Genomic DNA, 16,428 nt, shown 5'->3' on the forward strand with positions numbered 1-16,428 from the left:
AGCAGAGAAGGCCCTGCTCCTCCTGGTAGCCACCTGCCTCACTTCCTTTGGCAGGGGCTCATGGAGAAGGACCTCTGAGGATGACCTTAGGGTCCGGGCAGGTACATATGGGAGGCGTTCCTTCAGATAACCTGGCCCCAAGCCAGGTTATATTACGTATATTATATAACGTTATATTATGTATACCCCATCCCTTATGGAGGAAGCTCTCTCCCAATTTATTTGTTTTCTGAAGCATTTGCATGTTGCTTCTCACCCAAAAAGACTCGAGGTGTCTTAACACATAATCGATTAAACAAGATAGTAAATTGTAAGCCTGAAGGCAGGGACTATTACAATTATAGCCCTATGTTCCATCCACTGTAGAAAAGGAAGCTAGAGCACAATCCTATATATATTCAGAAGAAACTACAATTGCAATGTTCTACTGTCATTCTTTAGGAATTACTCGTTGCCGGATGAAGCAGCAGCTGGTTTTTATTCACTGGTATGGAACGGTCCACTTTGGATTTTTTTTACCCCATCACCCATGAAAACAGGACAAGTAAAGCAGTTTTAAGAAACTTTTTTTTAATTAGAACATAGTTCTCAAGGGATACTTCCATATATAACAGTTCAGAAAGTAACAAGATGTAATCCACAAAACGAGGGGATTTTTTTCCCCTTCCAAATATATCCTAGCATGAGGCATACCAAAACAAAACTCCATGCAGCTACCATTTCACAATTGGATTACAAAAACCTAAGAAGTTGAAAACCAAGAATAGTTATTCTTCCACAATATTTTGCAAAAGGTTGAAGGCCAGGGTCGTCTTTTAAGCTTTAGCACAGCTTGGTCATCAGGTGCTTCCCCGACGTTACACACACGTAACCAAACTGTCTTCATGCCTTTCTTTGGGTAGGATGTACAGCTGAGTGCAGCTTCTGAGTACCCACAGTGAATGCATGAATTCATGGAAAGAAAGGCATGAATGCAACACCCTTCCTGGTCATAGATTGTGGTCATGTTCAATGCATTTCATGAGTCTTCCCCTCCCGACTAATTCTTTACCCCAATGAACACACACATCAGCAGGCGAACTTAGCCACGACTAACTTGTCCTATTGATTTCAGTGGGCTTACTCTGACTAAATCTGGAATTAACCCACAGTATATGACCCAAAAAGCTGTACTCTCTCCCCTGTAGGTTAATTCAAAACATTCCCCCTCAGCAGTTTCAAATGGGACGGCACAGGTGCACTGCAGGGTTTGGGACTCCTCTACTTTAGTTCTAGGGGACATCACAGAGGAATAGCCCACTCAAGGAGGGGACAGACAGCTAGCTACTCCTACCCAGAGGCAAAATGGCTAATAGGCCTTCCAAGAGCTGAAATTCCCTCCGTGCTTTGGGGAGAAACGGGAAGAAGTGGTGGCAAAGAGTGAGACGACACAGCCTGTACATCCCACCATTAACGTGGCTTTAATGCAGTGGCCTCCTTGCACAAATGCGTCTTCAAAGGCACACGCCCATTTCAGTCCGAAGGTAAAAAGGTGTCCGGGCCACGGAGCCCGGCCAGCAACCACCGCTCACAAGTTGTCGTAGTCATCATCTTCCTCGTGTTTCCTTTTCAAGGGGTTCGACTCGCCCGAGGCGCTCTGCGAGGACACCATATTGGTGGTGATGAGGATATTTTTGGACCCAATGAGGGAGGGATTGATCAGGACGTTCTGAACTGTCGGGGTGGTTGGAGCTGTTTGGGGGGGGGGGGGGGAAAGGGAGGGAAAAGATTTCAATTAACTACCCTTTAGCTTAACTGAATATTTTTCTAACAGATTAATTAACGAGCCACTTAGATCGCCTTGATAAACCTTTCAAATGCCAGTAAAAGTAAATGCAAAACACTAATTGGTGTGTTCCCCCGTTTAGTTCTGCGTAAACACTCAGGACACGTCCAGCAGAGAAGAATCGTTTGGTGGGTTGTGCTCATTATCGTTCGCAATAAATAACTTGCCTCTATAAGCTTATACGATGCCATTCTTTGATCATTATTTTTAAGGAAATGTGGAATCTGACGTAACTGATTCAGTGGTTCTCAAACTGACTATTTGAGAACCACTGTATGTATGATGAAATAAAAGGCAAAGTTTAAAAAGATTTCATTTCTACTTTGCCTACAATGAAGCACAGGATTTGCCCTGAGGAGAAGGGTAAAACATAAATAAACTCAGGTTCGCTGCATTACTGCTTTTCATTGCGTTTCCATGCATTTACACCAGGGGCAGGCAGCTTGCTGCCCTCTAGATGCTTTGGATTACAACTCCCATAATTCCATGCCATTGGCCATGCTGGCGGGGGGTGATGGGGTTTCTAGTCCAAAACATCTGGAGGGCCACAGGTTGCCCACCCCGATCTACACCCACCGGATTTGGTATCTGCCACAGATTCCAGCAAGCTCATTTCATATTTTATTTATTTATTTAAATAACGAAGGCAATGTTTCTAGCCCTCATGTTAAACCACGGCTATGATCTGAAGGCTCACGACAAAACAACCTTGCTGAAATTAAGGCTGTCTAGAGCTATTCAGCAGCAGGACTGGAAATCCATCTAAATGCTGCCTTAAGCATTATTAAAGCAGGATAAGATTTTTATTTATTTAATAAAATATACTGGCTGTAAAAGATACACTTGAAAGTATGTGATCAACAACTTCCTAAAACCAGAGAGGGCAGGCAGGACTCAGGGCTCTACATAGGACTCCTTGTGGCTAGAAGAATAAATTATATTGGAAAAGAGCTAATACATAGCAATGAGCTTGATCCAGATTTATTCATAAGAGTAGACCCCTTGAAAATCCACAGGACTTACAACAAGATGAACTGAAGTCCCACTGATTTTAAAGGGTCTACTGGAAATGTGAATAAATATGGATTCAACCCTGTATGTATTTCACAATACTTGGATTAACCTTGATAAAGAATTTCAATTTTATCATTCTTATTTTTAAAAGCAGAATGGGCAACACGTGACTTTTCTTTTGTATTACGTTGCCGTTGCCTAGCTAATTGTGCTTAACCTTTGAAGATGCTATTGCCTTTGATCAACTGTAACGTGAGAATAGGTCCATGAGGCCCAGTGCCTAGAGCGAGGTGCGTGAAGACATCAATCAAGTCCTAAGACAGGAAGAGAGGAACTTAAGATGAAGAGAGCCACTCAAAGGGCAAGAAGTGTACTGTAAAAATAACAGGATGCATCTCTCCAGCCCAAACTGACCTAGATAACGCAGAGGCTCTGGAGGCTATAAAATGCAAAAGACAACAACTCCCACGAAGCAGTTCTGGCCAGCTGCAGTCCGGGCACTCTTGAGGAACCGAATGAGAGGCTCAAAGGATTTGCCCCATGCAGACCCAAAAGGGGTATAAGAACCCCAGAACAAAAGAAGCAAGTCGAAGAATACAGCAGAACCCAGGACTGCTGTGTGAATATGAAGGTTAAGCGTTGCTACTACATTTCCTTTTGGGGGTTAGGTTTCATTCCCATCCCATCGACTGTCTTGATAACTAAAGCGTTAAATGTAAAACTGCTGTGTTCTTTCAATTCCACCTCTATTATGGCCTGGGAGCTTCAGACGGATCACCTGAGACTCCTATTTAATTTCATAATACCTGTCGCACGAGCACCCTTTATGATGGCTGTTCAAAAGATTCAAAAAAATGTGTAGATCTGATTAGTATCATTATTATTACCATCCTACCATTCCTGCAAAGAAGCAAGGCAGCATGATCTCATGTTTATCCTCACAATAACGATGCAAACGCAGGTAAGCATCCAAGTGGACCCCCAAAAGGAGGGAAACATCTCAGAATGCAAAGAGTTTATAAGCAGGAAGCCCAAAACATTTTGGGCTCTTACCCTATTTCTTCGATTCTAACACACACTTTTCCCCCCATATAAACATCTCTAAAAATGGGGTGCGTCTTAGAATCGCGGGTGTGTCTGAGGGTTGTTTTTTCTGTTGGTGGTACTGAAATTAGTGAGCGTCTTACAATCGAAGAAATACGGTATTTATTTTCAGGCCTTTTTCAGAGGGTTATAAAATCATTTGCAGAAATTCTTATAGGCAAAAATCTGCTGTAATTCACTCGCAACTGTAATTAATATTTAGTTATAAGAATGTCTGCAGGTGTTTTTATAATCCTCTGAAGAAGGCCTGAGAATTAAAGAGGCCATAATGTGCTGGGCTTTCTACTAATAAAGTCTGTGCCTCCTAAGGGCTCTCTCTCTCTCTCTCTCTCTCTCTGTCCTTTTGGGGTATCCACATAACAAGCTAACGATGTAGATTAGGCACGGAGAAAGAAAAGAGAGAGCCTGGTCTTTCAGGCTGAGTGGTGCTCTGAACCTAGGTCTAACCCTAATCCGGGGCTGTGAAATCAGTGGCTCTCTGGATGTTGTTGGATTAATTCCTCCCTACCTTGTCCCAGGGGATGTCTACACCTCCCGGTGATCCGGGAGGGAGGTGGGGGAGGATCTCACGATATGCTGATTGTGAGATCCTCCCCCTGCATTCACACAAAGTTTTTTTCCCCCTGTTGGATTGTTTTACAGACACTAAGGAAACAGTAAAACGTTAAGCAAATGAACATGAGAAGAAGTGTAGCAGAGTGATGGACGAGGATAATAAATAAGCTTAAGAAAATGAAGCTAAGTGAAGAATAGCTCATGTCCTTTATGTTCCTTAGGGTATGTCCTGGAAGGGTTCGGTTCATAAATTATGGACCCTCTGATGGGCTTGGATCAGTGCAACAGGCATTCCACAGCGGCCTATATGGAATCAGCTTGAGATTTGGATGTTATTCTTTTTAAAAAACACACACACACAAAACCCAAAATTTGTAGTAAACAGTTCCATATGACATGTAGCTTCATTTTTGTTGTTGTTGAACAGGGGAAACTATTTTTAAAAACGTATTTACACTAAATAAGAAATTGAACTATTTTTTTTAAAAAAAGAAAAACCCCTTGGTTTGCAGAGTGATCCTGTCCTCTCAGCATGGTGTGTGTGTTATCATAGAATCATAGAATAGCAGAGTTGGAAGGGGCCTACAAGGCCATCGAGTCCAACCCCCTGCTCAATGCAGGAATCCACCCTAAAGCATCCCCGACAGATGCTTGTCCAGCTGCCTCTTGAAGGCCTCTAGTGTGGGAGAGCCCACCACCTCCCTAGGTCACTGGTTCCATTGTCGTACTGCTCTAACAGTCAGGAAGTTTTTCCTGATGTCCAGCTGGAATCTGGCTTCCTATGTTGCAGAGACTGCTACTGTTCAGTGTAGCGACACACTAGGCCAGCTACGGGCGAAAGGTAGATCTCCAGATGTTTTGGACTTCAACTCCCAGCATTCCTAGTCATTGGGTCTGCTGGCAAGAGCTTATGAGAGTGCAATAAGGATCTGAGACCCTCTGCTCCTCTCCTTGGGCATTCCAGCAGCCTGGTCTCCACCCACCATCATGCACAGCTTACTTCTGCCAAACACAGCCCCCATGCACAGCCTACTTCTATGGGGGAACATCAACAGGGAGGAACATCCAGGGAGGAAGGAGGACGAGGACGTCATGCCTGCCATTTTTTAAATAAGAATACAGGAGCTGTATATGTCTCCATCAAAATTAGCGAAAATGTATAGTGGTTGTTTGGGGGGGGACTGTTGGAAATGTGAAAAACAAGAAGGAACCTTTTATCATATGTGGTGGTCTTGTAAAAGAGCAAAAGCATATTGGGTTAAAATACATGTATTAATGCAAAAAAAAAATTAAAGATAAACAGAAATGAAACCAGACTTGTTTTTGCTTGGACTCAGGGATGATCAATTTAAAGAAAAAAGATTGTTATTTCAACATATGGCGACAGTGGCCCCCGATGGCCCTGGACTCTTCCCATCCCGGCTCTTTCCCTCGTACGACCCCTGCTACTCACGGGGAAGAGGGAAGAAGCTGGGACAGCCAGCCACAACACCCATGGCCCTTGGGATCATCCCGGGGAGGGGGGGGACCCGAGAAAAAGGGGTATAGCGATATCCGTGTTCAGAGGAGGGCAACCAGGATGATCAGAGGTAGAAACAAAGCCCTATGAAGAGAAACTGAAAGAACTGGGCATGTTTAGCCTGGAGAAGAGAAGGTTGAGGGGAGACAGGATAGCACTCTTCAAATACTTGAAAGGTTGTCCCACAGAGAAGGGCCAGGATCTCTTCTCGATCCTCCCAGAGTGCAGGACACGGAATAACAGGCTCAAGTTAAAGGAAGCCAGATTCCAGCTGAACATCAGGAAAAACTTCCTGACTGTTAGAGCAGTGCGACAATGGAATCAGTTACCTAGGGAGGTTGTGGGCTCTCCCACACTAGAGGCCTTCAAGAGGCAGCTGGACAAGCATCTGTCGGGAATGCTTTAGGGTGGATTCCTGCATTGAGCAGGGGTTGGACTCAATGGCTTTGTAGGCCCCTTCCAATTCTGCTATTCTATGATTCTATGATCCCAGGAAAATCTAAGTATCATCGCACCCTGCTCCCGGGATCCCCTGTGCGTCATGTGGATGCACAGGGACAATCCCTGGGATATTGCCCAAGTGTAGACAGGCCTCCAGTCTCCTCTCTTCCAACGTTAAATTACTGAATTATAGAAACATGTCACAAACTACATTACACGCTACATTTTCCCATAAATTTTAGTCTTTCGGTTCCTGTTGTTTTAAATCTGTTACGGTATTATGAATCTTTGCACCGCTGCTAGGTTTTATTTTTGTTTTTATATTTATTTTGTACTGTAGTTTTAAGCTTTTGTATTGTATATTATCATGTTGTATTTTACGGTTTTAATTGCTGTGAACTGTTCATAGAGCTCCAGCTATTGGGCGGTATAGAAATGTAATTAGTAAATAAAATAAAATTCTCTCGCATAATACTAGAACCCAGTGGGAGTCATCCCATGATGCTGATGGGTGGGAGATTCATGGCAGATAAAAAGTAGGACTTCTTCACACAGCACAGAGCTAAACTACGGAACTCACTACCACAAGCTGTAGTGGTGGTCACCAATTTGGGTGGCTTTAAAAGGGGGTTAGGTAAATTCCTGGAGGAGAAGGCTATCCATGGCAATTAGGTTTGATGGCTATATGCTACTTCCAGTATCAGAAGCAGTAAGCCTGTGTGCCCCAGTTGCTGGGGAACATGGGTGGGAGAGTGCTGTTGCACTCATGTCCTGCTTGTGGGTCCCTGGTCAACAGCTGGTGGGCCACTGTGTGAACAGAACGCTGGACTAGATGGACCCTTGGTCTGATCCAGCATCAGGGCTCTTCTGATGTAAACCAGAAGAAAGAGAGGATGAGTGACTTCTTTAGGCAGCCTCTGGGTTCTGTGCAGGCTGCACAGATGTGTCCCTTTCTTTCTCCAGCCAAGAAAGGGATGCAAGCCTGACCCTTGTTCACAACCAGAACCAGAAAGCCCTGATCAGAGTAACTCCTCTGCCGTAGGATTTAAGAGAAGAAAGCAGGCAGAGGGATGGTTTACAAAAGTTAAGGGATGGAACGCACAAGGAAAGGTAAGGGATGGAAGCCACCGCCTAGTTTGCTCACCCTGTTTAGACTTTGTTCCGGAAAAACGGCTGCGGTCCTGCAGTTTGGGAAAACTTTACCCATTTAAACCTGGGGAGGGGGCAGGACGGGGCGGGGGGGCATTGCTTGCTCTCACCTGATTTTACCGACGTCTGAGATGTGGGGATTTGCACGGTGAACCTTTGGCCCGCCAGCGACACGGGAGTCCCAACTTTAGCCGAAACAGACATCCCTTGTGCCGAAGGAGTTCCTGAAATTCAGATCACCAGATTTAAGTTGAACAGGAGCCCTGGATATAGTAGAACTGCAGGCAACACGGGTGTGAGATGGTGAGAAGGATACAATGCAAAAAGTTGCAGATGTGTACACCCAGAACCACAACATATACCATCGCAACCTTCCCGAACCTGCTGTCGTTCCAGATGTGTTGGACTACCACTCCCAGTAGTCCATCACATCTGGAGCAGGCTGCGTCAAAGCCCAGTAGCGATGGACTTCTTCAAGGAAGCATCGTGTTGCAAAGAGGCGTCTGCCTCTACCAAAAAGCATCTCTCATCTCAGGGGCGTCTGCTAATGGGGGTTCTAATGTAATAATAATAATAATAATAATAATAATAATAATAATAATAATAATAATATATTTCTTACCCGCCTCTCCCTTTGGATCGAGGCGGAGAACAACATTAGAACAGGAATCAATACATCTTAAAAATTCTTGATTTTACATTGATCTGGATAGGCCTGCCGGAAAAGGCTAGTCTTTAAAGCTGCCTTAAAATCACACAGAGCATTAATTTTATGAATCTCCTCCGGCAGGCCATTCCACAATCTGGGGGCGACGGAAGAAAAGCTCCTCTGGGAAACTGATGTCAGCCTAGTTTTAGCTGACTGAAGTCAGTTCACCCCAGAGGACCTGAGTGTGCGGGGCGCACTGTATGGGAGAAGGCGATCCCACAGGTAACCTGGACCCAAACCATGTAGGGCTTTAAAGGTAATGACCAACACTTTGTACTTTGCCCGGAAACTAATCGGCAGCCAGTGGAGCGATTTTAATGTTGGGGTAATATGCTCACCCCTAGATGTACCGGTGACCAACCTGGCTGCCATATTTTGAACTAGTTGAAGTTTCCGAACTAGGTACAATGGTAGCCCTATGAGAAGGGGCGATAGGAGCAGCCCGAAACGCAACCCAATGAAACCGGAGGTGCTGCTTGCCTAGGGTGGGCGTGCTCGGCCTGCTGGTGACGGCGCCGACGCTCAGTCGCGGCACGGTGATCCTTCCACCCGAGGAGGATACCTGGAAAGACGCAAAGAAGCAAATTGGTTGGCGCACTGATTCAGAAGACAAGACTATTTTAATAAAAGGAGAGCCGGACGTTCAACAACACTGGGGCAGGGCAGAGCTGGACTCTTGCCGGGTGTGTGTGTGTTGTGTTGCATAGGACCATGACTATTCCTCAAACTAAGCAATCAAGTTGTAGTAGTTTTGACCATTACACGCTTTCTTTCATTTCATTTCTACGCCACCCAAAAGCTGGAGCTCTGTGGGCGGTTCACAGAAATTAAAACCACAAGGCACAGCATAAAATACAAAATGCAGAAAGCTTAAAAGCACAATATAAAAGTACAACCTGAACAAAACCTGGCAGCAATGCAGAGGTTTAAAATTACAGATTTAAAACAGCAGAGCTAAAAGACTAGGATGGTCTTAGGGTCCGGGCAGGTACATAGGGGAGGAGGTGATCCTTCAGAGAACCTGGGCCCAAACTGTTTAGGGCTTTGAATGCTAATACCTTTTCCTGGCTTGATCATGACACTGGTCTTGTTTTACAGGTCCTATTTTTGTTGTTGCTGCTGCTGTTGAAAGTTTAAACTGTTTATTGTTATGCTGAATTCTATATGTGTTATGACTGTGTGTGTTTTTCAGTCATTTGTATGTAAACCACTCAGGGGCTTTACTATATTCAGTGGCATGTAAGTATTATTTATAAATAAATAAATAAAATTCTGTGCGAGATAAACTACATTCCATACTAAGACGACGCATTTCTCCCCTTTCATAGAATCCTAGTAGAGTTGGAAGGGGCCTATAAGGCCATCAAGTCCAACCCCCTGCTCAATGCGGGAATCCACCTTAAAGCATCCCTGACAGATGGCTGCCCAGCTGCCTCTTGAAGGTTCTACGTGTTATCTACTAGCCCATTTTGCATAACTCCTTTTTCTTCTGATAGTCCTGAACCAAGGCAGGGAGTTATGCAAAACCCGGAAGGCAGATTGCCAAGTTCTGTGCTTGTACCATGCAGGTGTAGATGTCTGGAAATTAGATAGCCCCGGTTGTATAGCCCCCTAAGCAGGCATCGCACAAGTAATTCCAACAGGGCAGGAATTAATTTATTTTTTCCTCCCCCAAGAATGTTGGCCTTTAGATGCTGTTGCCAGTTTTCTGGAATGTTGTGCTAAGAATATCACTATTATCAGGGCTGGTATGTAGGGTAGACATGTCAGACACACAGCAAGGGCCCTCAACCACGCCAGGGTGTCCTGGGGTTGCTCCTCCTGTTCACCATTGCAATCTGCTTATTCAGCTGCCTCTGACTCTGGCCCAGAGAATGAAGGTGGTGAGGAACAAGGCGGAGCAGATACTTGCTCCCTGGCTCTGTACCTGTTAAGCAAGTGGATGAGAAGCAAGGGCAGCTAGGGACCATAGTGGTGAGAAGGTAGACTCCCTGGGGGAGGAGTAGAGATGTGAAGGCCTGGAAAAAACTCGGGAAAATTCGGGGGAGAAACCGGTTTTTCTCCCGTTTTTCCCCGAAAAATTGGAAAAATTGAAAAAAATGATGAAAAAACGGATTACGGGATGTTTTATTTTAGCATGATGAATAAAATGTTTAAGACAAGGTGTTCAGATATTTACTTCTCCAAATGATTTTAAAAAACTGTACAGGATCAGATTATTACAATGTCTGTGCACCAAGGACAAGCAAGTCCTAGGTTGCAAACGGAGACTACAACTCTCAAATGCAAGAGGAAGATGCATTTCTGCCTCTAGGGGGCAGCACTGCCATGGAAGCAGGGACTGAAACGAGTAGCGATAGGCTGATTAAATGAGTCTGATTAAATTTCATGCGCAATTCATCGAATCTTGGTCCGTCCCCCCGCCCCATTTTTCTCAGTTCTTTTTATGGGAATGGGGGCTTTATGTCTTGACACTGGAGGACTAGTGGAGACATAAATAATTTTCTTTGTTACTAATATTGGTGGTTTCTTCAATTGTTGTTTCATTTAATTTTTTTTTTTGCCTGCTCCTCATAAACTGGCAAAACCAAAGAGGTTCCTTACAGTTCAGGAGCTTATAGCTCCATTTGTTACAAAAAAAATGTAAAAAAAGTAAATTAAATTTGTAATAATAGCTTGAATACGCTACGTTTAATATACCAAATGTAATAATTTTATGCCAAACCAACTTGGACGTAATTACATTTTATGTTCCTAAAGTAACGAAGTCACTTTCACTGTGTAAAAAATGCTAATATTGCATTATTTCACTATTTCCAAAAATTTCCATTTCCCACCCACACAAAAACGGGGAAAACAGGTTTTTCCATAGCTCCAAAATTTCCGGAAATTTTACATCTCTAGGGAGGAGGCCCATGGAGGGCATTTGCCCTAGGATCCTCAAAAACCTGAAATCAGAGCAGAGCTGAGCAGCCCAAGCACCTCAATCACATCAGCAGGTTGAGAACAAAGAAGCAAGTCACGGTTTCAGCTGGTACTTTCTACTCCTGCCAAGAAAAGCTACCTTTCACAGAACTCCTTTGATTGAGGAGAGGCGCACAAACACACACACACAGAGTATCGATTTTGGTAGACAGCCTACCTTTTTCTGCAAAGACTTCAGCCTGTAATTTGGCGCTGTGAGGCAGTATCTATCTGGTGGCAGCCTTGGCCCAGAGTAGGGTTTAATCAGCGGCAACGGCGTCTGGTTCTTTTGTCTTGCGATATCTAGCAAAAACTTTTTAAGAAGAAAAAGGGGAGGGGGGGGTGAGAGACATTTGACTCAGCTTATTTACTTTTTATTCATTCACTAAAGTTCTATACCGCCCAACAGCCAAAGCCCTCCGTGTGGTTCACAAAATGCTGAACCCTCAAAATACAACATGACAAATTAGAAAGCGTTTAAACGTTTACAACAGAATAAAACCAGAGTAAAAGACAGCAGCAGTGTAATGATCTAAAAACATTTAAAAATAAAAATGAAGGACTAAAAAGTCCAGGAACATATAAACGTCTTCCACTTGGCATCAAAAAGAACAGAATGAGGGTGCCACTCTGAGGAGGGCCCTTCTACAACCAGGTGGCCACGACTGAAAAGGCCACGACTCTGCTTAGCACCCAGCTGCCTCACCTCATTAGAGGAGGACAACCAGAGATGTCATGAACATCTCTCTCTCTCCCCCTTTCAAATCGTTCCTCAATGCCCACATTATCAGTCCTGGGCACAATCCAAACTTAAACAAAGCCAAAGTCCTATGCACCTCAGCCTCTCCTACCTCTAAAGATTCATGCTGGATCAGACCAAGGGTCCATCTAGTCCAGCGTTCTGTTCACACAGTGGCCAACCAGTTATCAACCAGGAACCCACAAGCAGGACACAGGTGCAACAGCATCCTCCCCAGCAACTAATGTATACAGGCTTACTGGTTCTACTACTGGAAGTAGCACATAGCCATCAGGGCTAGTAGCCATTGATTGCCTTCTCCTCCAGGAATTTATCTGACCCCCTTTTAAAGCCATCCAATTTGGTGGCCATCACTACATCCTGTGGCAGTGAGTTCCACAGTTTATGCGCTGTGTGAAGAAGTCCTTCCTTTTATCTGTGCAGAAGCTTCCACCCATCTTTCTCCCAGCTCTCTCTTTCCCTGCGCATAAGAAGAGCCCTGATTCTGGATCAGACCAAGGGTCCATCCAGTCCAGCACGCTGTTCACACACTGGCCAAAAAGCTGTCACCCAGGGACCCACACAGCAGGATACGGAGCAAAAGCACCGTCCTTCTCCTCACTGTTGCAATTCAGACTTCAAGCTCATCAGGGCAGAGAACAGCCTATTCAGCTCCTGTTAGTCTTTACAGAACTACGTTCATGAATAGCCTTGCATAAATAATAAGAATTCTTGCCTTCCCATAATATAAGGCTTAGAAAGATCTAAAAACCTACATCTCTGGGAGGAGGAGAGGTGAACGCCTGGTCCGTCCGGCACTGGATAGCCAACCTCACGTCGTCTGCATCGACGCTCGACTTCTTCGCGTGGCTGGAATAAATTTTAGCATCTTCCAAGATAGTGGTCACGTATCCTGGCAGGGAACAAAAGCCAAAGAGGTCAGGAGGGGGACCTGCTGTTGCAGTGGAAGCTCCGATGTCAGGGGGGCAGTGAATCCACTCCGGGTTTCAGTCAGAACCAGTCAGAACTCTCAAGGAGCGGAAGCACCTTGGAGAGAGCTCCGTTGGAATTCTGACTGGTTCTGACTGAAACCCGGAGTGGATTCACTGACCCACGGACATCGGAGCCACCAGCCTCCACTGCTGTGCTGTCTGTTGGAAGGCCGAGACCTCCATGGAAGACAGAGGAGGAAGGGGCTTCCTCTCTAGCAAGTGCCTTTTGCGCACACAGCCTTTATCAGCGGAGGAACATCTGCTGATGCGATAAGACAAACAGATGTAACCGAAACCACCGATGACATCAGCAGGGCCCCCAAATACCCTTAGTCCAACCTTCCCCTCCATTGGGTGTGCTCCAGATGTTTTAGACTCCAACTTCCATCAGGCCCTGCCAGTACGGCCAATAGTCAGGGATGCTGGGAGTTGTAGTCCAACACATCTGGAGGACACCAGGTTGGGGAAGCCTGGACTAGTCCATGAGGAAGTAGGATGATCAGGGGTCTGGAAACAAAGAACTATGAAGAGAGACTGAAAGAACTGGGCATGTTTAGCCTGGAGAAGAGAAGGCTGAGGGGAGACATGAGAGCACTCTTCAAATACTTGAAAGGTTGTCACACAGAGGAGGGCCAGGATCTCTTCTCGATCCTCCCAGAGTGCAGGACACGGAATAAGGGGCTCAAGTTACAGGAAGCCAGATTCCGGCTGAACATCAGGAAAAACTTCCTGACCGTTAGAGCAGTGCGACAATAGAACCAGTTCCCTAGGGAGGTTGTGGGCTCTCCCACACTAGGGGCATTCAAGAGGCAGCTGGACAACCATCTGTCAGGGATGCTTTAAGGTGGATTACTGCATTGAGCAGGGGGTTGGACTTGATGGCCTTAGAGGCCCCTTCAAACTCTACTATTCTATGATAGCCCCACAAGCCCCATTTCTCAAAGGGCACCACAAGCAAAGGTTCCCTGGCTGATCTTAAATCCCAAAATGGGTCAGTATTGGAGAAGGGAGTCCTTAACTCCAGTTGTGTTGATTTAGCCTTACTTTTAACTTCACAACAAGCTGGCAAGAGAAAGTTATCGGGCCAAGATCACCCAGTGAGCCTCACAGATGAGTAGATTACTTGAAGCTGCCACACCTTCAGCTCCATGATGGCTGCAACTTTAATCTGAGCTCAACAACAACCAAGACTAATGTACCTCTAGCATACCTCTCCCCCTCACCAAGTCTGACAGTTTTGCATTTAGTGGCCAGGATTAAACCAATCAAGGAAAAGAGTTTAGCATCTCCAATATCCTTTTAAAGGGGCATTTGTTATTATTTATTTAACTGCATTTTTTAACTCCGCATTTCAGACAATTATTGTCTGCTGAAGAGGCCCACGTCAAAAAACCATGCATCCAAACACTTAGTGTGAAGGCAAGCTGGACATCCAAACACAAAAAAGGAAAGAGAAACTTACTATATGCAAACTCCAGCATTTGGTTTATAACCCGTGGCTCGTACTCAGTTATCCCCATATCTTTCAGGATCTGGGCCATAACCTGTCCAATCCAACGAAAGAAAAATAAACATTTGCATCTAGCATGCATGAGGTTCATTAGGGTGTCACCAGCAGACCAAGATCTTTTACTAAGCATCTACGTACTTCACAGCTCTTGAAAATTTAAAACTAGGTAAATCTAGAGCAGTTCCTTTAATTCTGAAGCCCCCCCCTCCTCCTCACTCCAATAGACTTAAGACTTTATTCATTCTTTTCTGCCTGTATTTTCTAGTCTAGACTCCTCCTATAATACAAAGAAAGGTTGAATTCTTACAGGGTGATGTATTTGAAAGGCTTTAAATCAGCCATCTCTGGCGTGGTGCAGTTCAGATGTGTTGGACTACAACTCCTATTATCCCCCAGCCACCATAGCTGGCTGGGGATACTGGGAATTGCAGTCCAACATTTCTAGATGTTGGACAGATGCACAACTCCCCTTGCACCATTGCTTATTCACTTTCATATGAAATTTTCTGCGACTCGTTTTTCTGGTAAACACAAATACTTTAAGGCTTAGAGTCTAAGCAATGTACAAAGATGCTCTCTGATGCAATTGTTAAAATAAAATTAAAAAAGCAATGCAACATAGATTCATTCACCCAAGCAAGCTCATCTTTCTGCAACTGGCAATAGACCCATTCCAGGAAGAAATAAAACATTTAAGAACACCATTTAAGGTGAAATGAACCACAACTAAATTACCACTGTCACCATCATCAGAGACACAAAGCAGTGGGAGGGAAAGAATTAGAGTTGCTAGCGTGCCCCTCCACGCACACACACAAAAGTTGCCCCAATACCTTTAATATGCTGCAAAACAGGCAGAAATTCAACAGGAGCAGCCTTCCCAACGGGGAAAATGCATAGATGGGGTGGAGAGAGTTTTAATTGCTGAACGCCTTATGTTTTGCAGCAATGAAAAACACACGAAAACCTTAAAATTCTGGGGAAAGTTTTTAAAGAGTCAAAATCTACAAACCATTCTTCTCCAACTTGGTGCCCTCCAGAGGTGTTGGGACTACAACTCACAGCATGCTGGCTGGGGCGGGATGCTGGGAGCTGTAGTCCAACACCTCTGGAGCGCACCAGGTTGGGGAAGGCTGATCTATAGCCTCTCTCCTGAGTCTAGGAAGAAGCAGTCAACAGCCCTTGCATCTGGGACTGCAAGACAAACTGTGCTAGCTTCAGAGTGGCACAGAACTCTGCACCAGGCTGTTCTGTGGGGCTCTGCTAGCGCAGCCTCTATGGGAGGTACCCCCAGCCCTCTTCCTCTCTCCCCCCTCTCACATTACTCCCCTCCCCTCTAATCCAAGCCCACCTGAGCATCTTTAGGGGCGCTCTTGGGAGACGCCATTTTGCCTGCTTCCATCGCTGCCATCGCTTTCGAGTGAAGTCAGGAGAGAAAAAGCAACTACAGCCCACAGCGCATGCGCGCCCGCCTTGCCCAGGCGGAAATGCCTTGACGCATGTGCAGTAGAGAAATCGAAGCAGAAGTAGCCGCCATTGCCCTTTCCCTTCCTTTGACTGCTCCCACGTGGTTCATTCATTGAAATCTGTTTTAAAAGGACAGTTCTTTTGCCTGGAGGCTGAGATTTCTCGTTCCCATTGACGGCTTCCCAGTCTCGCCTGCAGGATAACTGGGACGATTGCCTTTAGGAGACAGTAGAGAAATCTAAGATTGTAGTTTCTATATTAGAGTAATGCCCTTTATTAGGCCAATTCAAAAGAAACGAAATAATGTGCAAGCTTTTGAGTTCTCCAGAACTCCTCGTCAGGCAGATGGTAAACAAAACAAAAAGAGAAGGGGGTGATGTTGAAGCCATATAGTTGTGATTTGGGAAATAGCACGTTTTCCCCAAATGCAAAACAAGTTC

The 16,428-nt window shown here is 45.0% G+C and overlaps 1 protein-coding gene across 1 annotated transcript; it reads right to left on the reverse strand.

Annotated features, from left to right (window-relative positions):
• Positions 1 to 549: 549 nt before the first annotated feature.
• LOC134406803 (transcription initiation factor TFIID subunit 9-like) lies at positions 550 to 15,946 on the reverse strand. Its single transcript, XM_063138396.1, has 7 exons — positions 15,873 to 15,946; positions 14,474 to 14,555; positions 12,796 to 12,932; positions 11,459 to 11,593; positions 8,797 to 8,878; positions 7,718 to 7,831; positions 550 to 1,731 (listed from the first exon to the last, which is right to left on the reverse strand). The coding sequence occupies exons 1-7, from the start codon at positions 15,930 to 15,932 to the stop codon at positions 1,568 to 1,570; spliced, it is 774 nt and encodes a 257-aa protein (XP_062994466.1). The 5' UTR covers positions 15,933 to 15,946; the 3' UTR covers positions 550 to 1,567.
• Between the last annotated feature and the right edge of the window lie 482 nt (positions 15,947 to 16,428).

This window comes from Elgaria multicarinata, chromosome 11 (genome assembly GCF_023053635.1).
Source record: "Elgaria multicarinata webbii isolate HBS135686 ecotype San Diego chromosome 11, rElgMul1.1.pri, whole genome shotgun sequence".
NCBI classification, from domain to species: domain Eukaryota; kingdom Metazoa; phylum Chordata; class Lepidosauria; order Squamata; family Anguidae; genus Elgaria; species Elgaria multicarinata.